The sequence below is a fragment of the Apteryx rowi genome, unplaced genomic scaffold (assembly GCF_003343035.1).
Source record: "Apteryx rowi isolate R43461 unplaced genomic scaffold, aptRow1 scaffold_114, whole genome shotgun sequence".
Classification (NCBI taxonomy): domain Eukaryota; kingdom Metazoa; phylum Chordata; class Aves; order Apterygiformes; family Apterygidae; genus Apteryx; species Apteryx rowi.
The window spans coordinates 2,124,255-2,137,927 of NW_020447353.1; the positions used below are offsets into that span (position 1 = coordinate 2,124,255).

Here is a 13,673-nt window from a genome sequence, read left to right on the forward strand (position 1 = left end):
TTTCATCAACTATATTCAACAAATGAAAATAAAACTGATACAACACAAAATAAAAATCCTTTCAAAAAGAAAACTTTTCATATAATTTATTTCATAGTATGCATTTTTTAAATAAAACTTTCAGCACGGTACAATATGTTCACATGTAGTTTTAGTAATACATATTTAACAAGAAATCCACATGCAAACAACACTCTCAAAGGTTTATTACTACATGTAAAATGGCTTAACACACCATGCACAAAGAGAAAACTATTTTATTTGTGTAATTTGTCATGTGGCCTTTACCTCTACATCTTAGTTAAGAAATAGAGGTGTTTACCTCAAAATTAAAAGGACATGGTATGCTGTGTTCCCATCTGAACAGTCACATTTTGCAGGAGCACTGACAAACATTCTGGGATTAAGTAGAGAGTAAACCGGAATGGAAGAGGAAAACAAGAACAAAAACAAAAACAAAACTAGCTAGAGTTAAGGTAAAAATAGGTTCTGCCTAAAAGAGAATTCAGGCAGGAAGGTTACCTTCCATATACTGATAATCATTCATAGAAATAAGATATGTCATTTGAAACAGCTGACTGAAGAAAAGTGTAAGAAGGATCAAAACATCGTACTGAACAGTATAAACACATGTTCACACATTCATAGAAATATTTTGGACTATAAAATTGGGCTTGTTTTTAAGTGCCTTAAGGAAAATGGAAAATTCATTTGGATTAACGCCTAATAAACAATGAATGAAATGGGATATTCTTAGAATAAAAGAGAAAGGCTGGAAATATTAAGACATAACTTTATTTTAAATATTCAGGATAAGCCAAGGAATTAGTCTTCTATGTAGGGGATATTTTACCTATCTGCACCTACCTTGTGAAGGAGAATACTTCCATATCTAAACTTACACAAGAATGATCACCCACGCTGCAACCTCTACATGTAAACCTCTATGCCTTGCAAACTCTTTATAGAAAGCTGCTCTATGTCTGAATCTCCTTCTGAAGAAGGATTTGGCTTATTTCTTAACATAACAAAGGAAGATGGCCTCAAATGAAGTAACAGAATCTGAAGACCAATGGAAGAAAAGAAATGAAAGAATAATCAATATGCTATTTTCTATTTGTATTAGCAACCAGGGGCCACAATTACCGTTCCATGCCAGAACATGGAAAAGGTTCAAATGGCACACACATAAGAAATTCTTATGCCCAGGGAAAGACTTGCACTTTTCTTCAATCCAAATCTGTAACATATCATTCGAGCAATGAGGGACGGCAGTGGCCAAGGATATTGTTTCCATTTACATTATTTTACAAAAAGAGAAACAAGTCTATGTAAGATTCACCACCTTTTACAGCAAAAGTAAAATTCAAGTTTCAATTAAAAAAGCAATATGTATTTATGTATATGGTAATCGTGAATATACCTGGCCAAATCCATGCAGCTATCAGTCAAACTGGTTGAAGAATTGAAATATTCTCTGCCAGCAGCCAAAACTAGTTCGATACTTTTCTCATAGCTGACTCTATACTGTGGCTTCCCTTTGGAGGCAATTAGTGGATCCACCGACCAAATACTGCAATGCATCATTTGTCCAGCCAAGTGGATATTATCTATACTGCTTGAGCATAAAAGACTTTCCGTGAATATCTAAAAGAAAGAATGGTAATTTAATAATTTGCAGCAAGAGCTTCAAGAAAGCATGTTTGCATTCTGTGGAACCATTCCCTTTGAATAAAAGAATCTTTGAAGTCATAAGAATGTATTCAGTCTAAGTAAAAAAAAAATTAGGGAGAATATTTCTGCGTTTTTTAAGTAAAGCTAAAATGAACTAGTGGCAAGTTACTTCTACTTCATGCAGAAAAAAAATTATGAATTTCATTGTTGCAATAGAAGCTAGAGATCAGACATCATTTATACCTGCATTCTGAGGTATCGAAATGCATGCAAGAATCTTAGAAGACATTTCAGGATTAAGATCTTAAAAATATCATCATAAAAGGACAAAGTCTCTATTCTTGAAGAAACTCTAAATATTTAGGAATGATCATATGTAATAAGCTTTAAGGTTTTATCAAGACTCTCTTCAGAGAATGCATATTAATATATTGCTGCACCTGCCATGAAACACTTAACTGTTAATTAATTTTAGGTCAAAAGCTTTACTTACTTGAAGAAACTCAAAACTGTCTGAATTCCTTTCAAAAATATATGGTTCATATGTTTTACAGAACCAGAGATTAGTACAGTCTTAATTAAGCAACATATGGATTTAAACATTTCTGAAAAAATGTAGCAGGTGCAAGAATATGACCTTTGTCAAAGGTTTTTAATTTCATAACATGAGCATTTCTTAGCTATGAAGAACCTCTCCAAAACATCTCATGCTTTGCTTTAGAGCACCAAAGCACCACAGTTCAGTGTTTCTTAAAAATAACATATAATTTGGACCAACTTCCACTTCATAATATGCAATATATATTACACACACACACATATATGTTCATATATATTTATATATATGAAGTCCTCCTTCAAGAGGACAGGATTCATTTTGCATGCAAGTAAAATATATGCAGGAGCATGCTAAAAAAAAAAAGATCCTGATACAAGCCTCACATGTGATACTGAGTCCTTACTGCCCCCTCCATTTCTCAATTTTTAAGTTATCAAAACATAATAGCATATGACAACATTCTATTTCAAAGCTCATTTCCTAAATTTGATTCCTAGATCATTTTTCCAAAACCATTTGTTGTTCCCTTTTTTTTTTCCCAAAGAGGTCCAGAGGTTAAAAATTCATTTAATATTAATAAAAACCTTATATTAAGATCACAGCAAAGCAGATCACACAAGTTTCAATTTCAGAATGCTCTAGCGCTTTAATTAAAAAGATACACTTTAGCTCGAACAAAATTCCAAGTATATTAAGCCTTAGCCTGTCACAAACCCAGGAACTTTAAACATATTGCAGTTTTCTTTGTGCAACTTCAAATTGTACAACTGCAGAGAAAGAGTGACATTTTTTATTTATAGCTTGAATCCCAATTGCTTTTTCTCTTCAAGTTTTTTTTCTAATTTTCTTTCAAAACTTTTCCCAAGAGCTAATCAAACTGGCAGCCATAACAAATTAAATCTGTAAGCTGTAATAAAGAAACCTTACATTATTAAGCTTTTAAAGGATGTCAAGATTTAAATACAGTTCATAGTGGACATAGAGCAGTTTTTGTAATAAACTACAGTATACTGAAGTGAAAATGTAAATAAACAGTACATACCATAGCAAATTCCACATTACTCTTATAGCTGTTCTTTGCAAATATTAATGACATTGGTTTGGGGTTTATGCACAGGTAGGTTCCCCCTCCCTCCCCCCTTCAAATTAAATTAGATTTCTCATTTCACATTATTTCATTTAACTGCAATCAGCAAAAAGCCCATAATCCTTTATGTATCTTGGGTGATACTATCAAACTAGAACTTCATGTTTAAAAAATACTTAGTTCAAGATAACATTTATCTAAAAAATTGTTTTATTTTCCACTAATTTAGAATGTTTAGCAATAAAGATACTTGTCAACAGAAGCAAATTAGGAAGTATCCAGAAGTTGAGTCACTTTTAAAAAAGCTTAATTCCAGTAAAAGATATACAGAATACTACAGGGGCTTTTGATGAAATGAATTAACACAGGAAGTTCCTGCTTTGATTGAAAACACCATAAATGAGCCAAACAGACAACCAGGAAGTAATATAACACATGAAAATGTATTTCCATTTGTGAGCAATAATATGAAATGAGAATTTGTAACTTACTTGGCACATAAATCAAAAGAGAAAACATAAAACTCACCTCATAGCAAGTATCTGCATGTAAGCATGTATATACTTTCTGCTTCATGTCTAGCATATCCTGGAGCAATTCTTTCCAGTGTGTCTCACTGACTGATGGTTGCCTATGAACATTTTTTAAATTAAATATTCTCTTCTTCAACAATTTTAAAGAAAGGCTGATAATACTACAGTTTCATCATTCAAAAAAATCAGTTTCCTTGAAAGCTATCTCAATCTTTAATTGGACTTTTATCCTAAAGTAGTTTAAAGACAGAATGCTTCTGTTTTAACATCATAACAGTGCCTGGAGGATAAAATTTTGTTTGACAAAAATGCAGTACTTGAATTTTTTGTTTGTTTTGTTTTCTGTGGAACGAGATAGGGATTTAAGCACATTTCATCAAAACCTTCCACTAGTTCAAGGTTTCATGGAAGGTTTTGATTACATCAGAAAGTTGGAAGTATTATCTTTATGGTGATCCAATAACTGGGTAAAAACAAAGTTGTGACAGTCACTGAGAGTCATTAGAGTGCTGTTTACTGTAGGCAATCTTAAAAGACTAATCAATTGCCTGCAACCACAGGAGAATAAAGCAGAACGTTTATTTTGTTCCTGAAACAATAGGATTCAGATCCTTGACCTGGAACCATAGTATCTTAACCCACAAAGCGTCCTATTGAACTTCATGTGCCATTATCAAAACTTATATAAATAAAAGGCTATGAATGTTTATTTAGACATTGTTTTGATTGAGTATTACAGAGTGAAAAAAAATCACTGTTTTAAATATGTATACTAGTCCAGCCAACAGTGATTTTCTCATGTGGTATTAGCTTTCATTTTTGCAAAGCAAAGGATCTCTACAAACAAGTGGAAAAAAAAAAAATCAACATTCTTCCTACGGAGGCATTGACTTTGTCTTTCCAAAAAAAGATCTTTAGAAGTCTTAAAAAGCTTTCAGCATGTACCAGGCAAGCACTACCTTAGCACCACTGATGAAACATTGTCTGCATTTACTTTAACTAAAACAAACAAACAAACAAAAAAACAAAAACAAACAAAAAAAAACACAGTAAGGGCTGCTTTTTACCATGATTCAAATTTTTTTTTTTTAATCTGCCTATTTCAGAAGCTGCATAACAACTCATCTACAGTTAGAAGTACAATTAAAAGGAGTCATTTTTATAAAGGAAGACGAAAAAATTATATCAGTAATAGATGAGGTAGAATCGGTAAGTTGAATCATTAAATTACTCTACTACGACTGCCTCTAAGAAAACATGCAAAAGTGTTATTTTACAAATTCTACACTTCCCATAAAAATAAATAAATCTTAAAGGACACACTTACTATATGTTAATTATTATTGATCATACAGCACTTTGTAGCCAATATGCCTTCTAGGTTTGTTGAATTGAACAAAGCACAAAGATATTGCAAAGAGTTTGAAACAGGGCAATACCTTTGATATCTGGAGAATGCAGCCAAAACACTAACAGTATTAATTTTCAGTTTCACAAATGTGTTTTATGGACGCTGTGTTCAGTCTGAACACAACAGTTCTCTATTGTAACAAAACAGAGAGGTACGCTCTCTGCAGGTAAGCACTGTTACCTGACTCTCCCCCTCTTATCTCCAGTTCCCTTTTGGATACTAACTTGCGACCTGTGTGCCTTGCCAGCCTAATCATCAGCTTCTGTGCCTCCTCCAGGTTGTTCTTAGTGTCTTTCACAAATGAAACAGGTTTCTGAAGCCCATGTTTCTCCAAAAGCTCCGATACACTGTAAGTGAACAGTCAACATTTTTGAATTCTGCACAGTTGTACAACTACCTCTGCTGGAGGAGCCTTAAAGCTGTAACAAACATACTCTTAACACAAAGAAGTCTCTCCATGTAAAGTCTATATCAGAAAGGACTAGCCAAAGTAACATTATTTAATCAAAAATTTAAAAATACTGTGGTGTTAACATAACTAAATAATATCAATAAATCGATGAAGTATATTCGCAGCTTTTGGTTTCAGGCCATTCAAAGCATTATGGTCTATCAAGATGAAAAAAGTCCCCCTGATATTTTAGGAGTGCCCCTCCCCACCAAAGATCATATTCCAAGGGAAATATCTGTGTAGTTTTATAATATTCAAATAGCTAAAAAGCATTCAAAACTGGTAAGTTCTGAACACAAAACCTTGAAGATTACCATGCCAACAGCACAATACAAGATAAACATTCTTGCTGTTTTCTTGTCAACGCTCTTGGATATGCCCAGTAACTTCTATAAGAATGTACAATTTATTTGGGTAAAATTAAATACCTAAGAATTTGTTCCAGTTCATCTACTTCATCATGAAGACTGTTAATTATATCTGTTTCAGTCCTGCAAAGATATTTTACAATAAATAAATAAATAAATAAATAGAATCATACTTTTTGCACTTTGTTGATATAATACATATGACGGGTAGGAAAATAAGTACTGGCAGGTTTGAAACATTCCTTTATAAGAATAAACAATACATGTTTTTACTCGAAAAAAATTAAATCTGTCAGCTTTTTGCTGGAAGAATAGCTAAAATGGAGACTAAGCCTAAGAGCAGACCTTTCTTTTGCCCTGAAGACTTTTCTCAGGATCTGTCCTTTCTACATGTAAAAGATACTGGAGGACTAGATCACATCTCCTCCTTCTGTTTATGCTTTCATTTTCTCCAGAATTATTCTTCCTTTGCACAGGCCTTCTGCATTAAAACCTCTCTCACATGGCCATATTGCTGTTTATTAGCATAAGACACTACCAACTGTAACAAGACCAGCAAGATTAGTAAGGTAATACTAATATTTGGTCTCAATTCACAAGGATATAAAAGGCAAGGAAACTAATATAGGCTTGGTCCAGACTGCTAGTTTAAACAATATTTGATACACATTGGCTACATTATTTGGTAGAAGTGGGGCACACACACATCTGTGTACACACACACACACACACAGAGCCAAAATGCAATTCAGATAGGAACAGAATATTCAACATTACATACTTTTTAATGAGAATGATTATTGAATGATAATGATTGCCTTAGAAAGCAGAGCAAGAGCTGAAGCAAGTATTTTTAAAGAACTACTTCGGAACTATATTGAACATACCTAAAATATTTAAAATAACTAGCTGAAAATTCTTACCCATATCCTCTTTGCGGAAGGCATTCCAAAATATCATAACAGAGTGCAAGCTGATCATCTCGTTGACAACTAAAAAYACATTCCAGTGCTGTAATCATAAGCTGGTCTTGATCGGGAATAATTTTTTGCTGACACTAACAAGAAAAGCAAGCATCCATACAATAAGATATTTTTTGTTTCCTTTTTCCAATCAAACATTTGAGTGTCTACCCAAATTAAAATATATATATATACATATATACACGTGTGTGGGTGTGTGCGTGTGTGTACACACACACACACACCCCTCTTCTGGTTGTAATTACAAAGTCTCTGTTAAAGTTATAGAGCCTGAAACATAACTAAGCTAGTTCCCTACACTGCAGGCACCTGAAAGATCAAGGTACTCAATTTACCCTGTTTGAATTTGGGAGGGGTGGGGGTGAGGGGTGCAGTGCAGGGGAAGGCAAACTGCTATCAACATCGGTCAGGCTTAATTTGTGCAACAGTACTTTTATATCTATCTGTCTGACTATATATATCTCTCTCTATATGGATATATATAGATAGATATCTGCATACTAGTTGATCCATTTACAACCTTCAATAGTATGTAAAAGTGTGCTTATAGTGCATCTTTGAATAATTTTGAACTGTAGAAACAGCATGAAATATTCATAAGGCTAAAAAACACATATCTGAAATAAACCTGGTACTTTCAAAAGCATTCTTTCTTCATCATTTACATTAACCCAAGCTTATAACTCGTTGCTCAAGATCAAGATACTTGCTTCAAATAAGGTATGGGGAGGGCAAGACTCGCATGCAATTTTCCTCATATATCAGGAACCACATTGTTCTAGAACTACATAGTTCTAGAATAATCAGGAGGGTTTGGTTGTTTTTTGCTGTTGGGTGTTTTTTTTTTTCCTATTATGCCAACAAAGGAAAAAGATGCAAAGATAGGGAAATTACTTCTTGAATAACTGAAATTTCAGATAATTATGAGAAAACGAAATGCCAATAAATTTCTTCAGGAGAAAGTATAAGTGAAATCACAAAACCGTCATTCACTCCTTTTCTAAAAAGCCCATTTGCCAGAAATTTATTTTGAACACATCACCAAAAATGACATCAAGAATAGTCTTTACACTAATTTTTTGCTATACTAGGTCAAGATCATAATTACATTAGTTTGACAATCTTATTAAGGACAGATGAGTCGTATCATAACTCATGCTTTAATTTTCTTTTAATTAACATTTTCTATAAACATGACAAATGCACAGTCCAAAAGGAAGGGAAAGAATACAGAGAAAGTCTGATTTAGAAGACAAACCAGCCTTATTTATGAATTAATCTCTTCAGGACAAGAATTTTCAAGGAAACCAGTAGAAACGTCAGGGTTCTATACTTACAGCAGGTTTTGAATTCTGAAATATCTTGAGAGGTAGAGTCAGGTCTTCCTTTGCTAATGTCACTAAATAATCTTTAAAAAGTGAATTTGCCAGACCAGGGGACTGATTCTCACAGCGGTGAAGAAATGGGATCATCCACTGATAAACATTTTTCACATATTTTTCATCGGAGGACTGGAAAGAGCAAAGAATTAAAGGGAGAGGGTCGGGGGAGAAGAGGAGAACAAATTCAGGTTCCTTTTTCAAAATAATAATAAAAAACAGAACAAATTTTGATCAATTTAACTTCAGCAATATTTGTCATATATAACAATCAAGAGCAGAAGCCTGAACTTTCACTACTGCACAGATCACTACGAAATGAACTACAGAAACAGTCCATCTTCTTGCTGCTACTGAATGGCTTGGGGAGACCAAGCAGTAAAGGAGAAAAGCCCATTACATGAAAGCAAAGTTCTCTTCCTCCTGCAATTTTTGAATGAGTGAAAGGTGAGTTTGCACCCATGTCAGAGTAGTATTGCTTTCAACATTTCAGTAAGCAAGAATGCAAGACAGGAAAACAAATGACAAGTGGTCACAAATATCAGTAAAATTTTGAAAATTCTGAGAAGGGCTTCAAGTACACAAGTATTCTTCTCTAGCTTACATATTTTTTGACTGAACTTCAAAGCCCTATTTTACCTCTAGGTATTTTCCAACCTTTCCAAAAAAGGCACAGCCTTTTCTATTTTGAAATGCCATGCATAGGCTGAACACAGAGAAAATTAAAAACACACATATCCTGCAAAGGCAAATATTTTTTGCCACCATTTTCATCAAACATCAAAAACCACCCAAGGAAAACATTCATTGTCATATCTGTAGCATTAGTAACATCTACACTGAAGATCCTTCAGAAAGGGCTGATGAAAAAGGAATTCATAGCTTTCACATCACTGCAATTAATGTTCAGCTCTATGCCTAGAATGAAGAAACAGGTTTCCGAGAAAACAGAGAAGTCATTTGATAGCTAGTTGGATTCAATAAGAATGTTCATCAGAAAAAATGAGAGTGACTAACAGTGTAGTTACAGAAACAAGGGATCTAAGGTAACCTGAATTATCAGAGTTAGGCTCTACTTAGTGATGTGTTCAAAATGCTTACATTCTTCATCAGTAGTCTCAGTTTTTCAATGTCTTTCATCTCTACTAGTTCCTTCAAAGTTAAGGTTCGATCACCTTCAGTTTCATAAACTACTGTCTCAAGAGTAATCAGATTATCACAAAGCATCTGCAGACCAGGGATATTCCTCTCCATGCCAAGACGAACAAGGGACAGAGCACAATCCACCTGAAAAATAAACACCCTGCTGTACAATTGTTTGTCAAAAAAACATTACAAGTCCATTGCCTGTTTGCGTCTCCATTTTCATTCCCTGTTCCCTTTGCTTAAGAGGTAATTCTGAGATCTTGTCACCTGTATTTTCCAAAATGGATTGCTCATCTCAGCTTTATAAACACAAATAAAATGCTTACTCTTAGCAGGTAATGTCATTATAGGCCTTTTGGCCAAGGTGCATCCTATGCAACTGATGCACGTAAACTAGGAGAATAGTATCTTCTGATTCCTTCTGTAGATCACGCAGAAATAGGCACCTCAACACATTCCATGGGTTATAAAGGATTGCCTGTAAACAACTTTATCAGTTCASGGACTGAAGTTAGGCCTACATCTGTGTAATGTGATTTTTCCAATAATTCTAATCATTACATTTTATTTCAGAAGTTAACAAAGCCTTTTCCTTGGTGACTGAAAATACCTTCATGTCTACGATTTTGCTTTGATTTCAGTATAGCATTCAGTATAGCAGACATAACTCTGTAAGAGCAGAACATAATTTCATTTAATTTGTTAGTAATCTAATTAATTCTTGGGAGTTGCTTGCATTTCCATACCTACTAATGGTCTGTCAATAATAGTTCCCTGTGATCTTCAAAGGAGTCTTGGAAAATGGCAAACTTGAAAAACAACAGAACTAGCCCATCAGAACTAACCTATAGTGATACTTCCATCCAACCTCCTCTTGACACAGCTAAACTGGCTCACGGAGCAGTAAAATACTGGAGAATGTCAGTGATGAGAAGATCTATTCTTACTCGCACTGCTTAGCATCACAGCACAGAGCTTCACGCGTTTTTAACACAGGAAGAAACTAAAGCACAAATATAAGTTGTATGCTGGTTCCACAGACACACAACAAGCCTGCCAGGAAACAATCATGAGAATACTACATACTGTGACACATGTGACTACTACATACTCATATGTGGCATAGGGTTATGAGACAGACAACGAAAAAGTGGCAGGTTTGGTCTTGCCAAGTCTCCTGAGGTACTATGCACAACATTCCCTCCCTTTACTCATTTGCAAATATAAAACATACAGTAAATACACTTCATTGGCTAGGAAAGTGCTACTGTCTGCCATGGTAAGTCAAGTGAAAGGAAAATTTACTGGCTCCCTTCTCATTCCTATGAATCAACTATTTGGCTGAGTAAAAGCAAGCACAACTGCACTGGAGGGGAAAAAAGAAAAAAAAAAAAGTCTTCTAAAGTCATAGTGAAGTTTGAGACTGTGCAATATTACTAGGCAAAAAGCATCCAGATTTGCACATAAGTAGGGATCGATGAGAAGGGGAGGGCTTGTTGTTTTTGCTTTTTAAACATAGGTATTGTGAAAAATTGGTCCTATAACAACAAAGCTTGAGTGACATATAAAAGATCATTTCAAAATAGTGTCAGTGCTCACTACTAATACTGCTAGTACTCATTAACATAGGGTACTACTGAAGAAAGTTGATCAGCTCAAAACAGCCATCATCATTTCCTCACTGCTATTCTCACCTGCATAGCATAATTTTCAATTTCTTGTGCCCTGTTCAAATACCAGTCAGTAACCAGATCTACTGAAAGTTCAGTAGTCCTATACTTCAGTAATTCAGGTTGCATTTCATACAGAAATTCGCCTTCATCTTGAAGAGTTGGTTCAACAATCATCCTGATTTAAAAAAAAGAAGAAAGAAGTAGTACACATTTACTTGCACTTTTTTCCACATCAGTCTTCTTTCTAAAAGGTCTGATCATTCTAATGGAGAATGATATACATCAACCCACTATCACATCGATACTTTGAACAGATTCAAATGTCAATTACAGCAAGTGTTTCTTTCTGTCAGCAAAACAACTAATTAGAATATATGCCCAAACTCTGAATTCTGTTTTTCACACAATGAAAGGCAGTTATGTCATCCATAATAATAAGGTAAGGTTTGCAAGCAACAGGAAAAAATCAGGATTTCCTACAGTAATCTCCCCTCTATTCACTTGCATATGAATAAGTTACTCATTGCATAATCACACTGAACATAATTTAGTAACATGAAAGAGTGTTTGTTCACCCAGTCTTATTAACAAAGCTAAAACCCAAGCTAGCATGCACAAAGATTGGAATGACTTTTACCGGGTCCCTGAACTCCAAGATTTCCCAGATTTTAAGTAGTAGTATGGAAACTATGCATCTGAAACAAAAATACACAAAATCTTTTTGCTTTTTCCATATACTTACTTGCATTCTGCTTTTTCACACCAGTCTTCTTCACGATGTTTCTGCTCATTCCAAGGAAGAATCTTCAATGCCCCCTGCCTATAACTGGTATAAAAGAAAACAGAAGCTTTACACAAGAAATTTGGAAACAAAATGGAAGGGCATTCAATTAATGGAATACAGGGCATATGCAACTAATTGAGTGAATTCATAATCAAGAACACCTACTTACAGGATCAATTCTTGAAGAGTTATCACCTTTTAAACACAGCTACACAGGTGTTATTTTGCTTAAGTTATATTATCTGTACATATGTGTGTGTGTATACACACACACACACACACACACACACACACACACACACACCCCCTATGCCTTTTAAGACCCACTGAAAGTTTAATAAAAACTTTTCTTATTGACCATAGCAACAACAACAAAAAAAAAGGAGATAGAGAGTGTGAGCATGAGAACAACATGCTATAAAAATCCTTTCTGTTTCATAGTAAGAAGTATTCTGATTTCATATACTATCACGGAAGATYGAAATTAGTAACAAGAACAACCTTGGATCTTCACAGTTTAGAATTCTTCAAATCTGAGCACAAATCCTTGTACTGAACCGAATCAAGATATGTCCTGCTGCACTGATCTTCTCAATTAAGTCTGACATGGCTTTCTGACTACAAACATCCACAGTGAAACATATTCTAAATACCAAGGTTGAGGAAAAAAGTCTGTTTAAAATACAGGTTAAGAACAACAGGAGTCATTACTAGAATGATTAGTCATGGCTTGCTCTTGTAGGCTAGTTGTTTAAGCAGCATGAAACCCCAGAAAATCCCATCAAGCTATGCTGAACATAAACTGAGGGAAACGGGGAGAGGCATATATTTCTACAAATCACAGAACCAAGAAACAAATCATGTACCAAGTCAAGACATTAAAGTTTTGGCACATTGGAGCAATAAACTATTTTAAGTCTTACTCATTTCCTCCTGGCCCTGATAATTAACAGCAAATGTAGTAATAAATGGACAATCCCTGGTACTACAAACTAATAACTGATATAATCTTCTCATTCTTTGAAAAGCAGCAGTACTGTAATCAGTAGCAACAGATAGAATCCTTTCAGTAGCTTAAAAAGAAAAAAAAAAAGAGAAAAGAATAAAACTGTAATGTGTTCCAATACACAAATCAAATTCACAACATAAATGGCAGAACAACAAACTAAAAACCAGTAACTCTGTCTCATTCAGCAATAGCCATTAAATGCATTTAACCAAGCAAAGCATGTCTATACTAACTGTTGTCTCCTGAACACATACACATACACGTGTGTTTTTCCCAGAAGGTCAGCCACCCTTCCTTTACCACCGCTATGCCTCAATAATATCATCCTGGGTTTTATCCATAGTAAGTCCAGTCATCCAAATGAAACATGCAGCGCAGAAATCCAGCAGTAAATTGGCAGAGGCAGGCTTACAAGCTATAAAACTCAAAAGAAAGAAGGAGAGAAGATGAAAAACAGCTAATTCCCATGTCTCAAGCAGAGTAAGACCTGCATTCTATCCCATTTCAATCACCTGAAGTTGGACAAAGCCCTCTGCAACTTCTCCCCTCCCCAAAATCAGGTACTATGGGCTATCATCACTGAAAAATAATTAACAAAAACCCCTCCAAATTAACA

The 13,673-nt window shown here is 34.6% G+C and overlaps 1 protein-coding gene across 1 annotated transcript in view; it reads right to left on the minus strand.

The window, feature by feature from the left end:
- The window catches only part of NBAS (neuroblastoma amplified sequence), a gene marked incomplete at its 5' end in the record, with an annotated part of 193,399 nt that overhangs the window by 134,435 nt on the left and 45,291 nt on the right, over positions 1-13,673 (minus strand). The window contains 9 exons of the mRNA XM_026079059.1: positions 1,424-1,647; positions 3,849-3,951; positions 5,489-5,611; positions 6,144-6,206; positions 7,007-7,140; positions 8,404-8,577; positions 9,547-9,732; positions 11,286-11,439; positions 12,007-12,090. Of these exons, the coding sequence (XP_025934844.1) occupies positions 1,424-1,647; positions 3,849-3,951; positions 5,489-5,611; positions 6,144-6,206; positions 7,007-7,140; positions 8,404-8,577; positions 9,547-9,732; positions 11,286-11,439; positions 12,007-12,090 (1,245 nt within the window). The remainder of the gene's footprint in view (positions 1-1,423; positions 1,648-3,848; positions 3,952-5,488; positions 5,612-6,143; positions 6,207-7,006; positions 7,141-8,403; positions 8,578-9,546; positions 9,733-11,285; positions 11,440-12,006; positions 12,091-13,673) is intronic.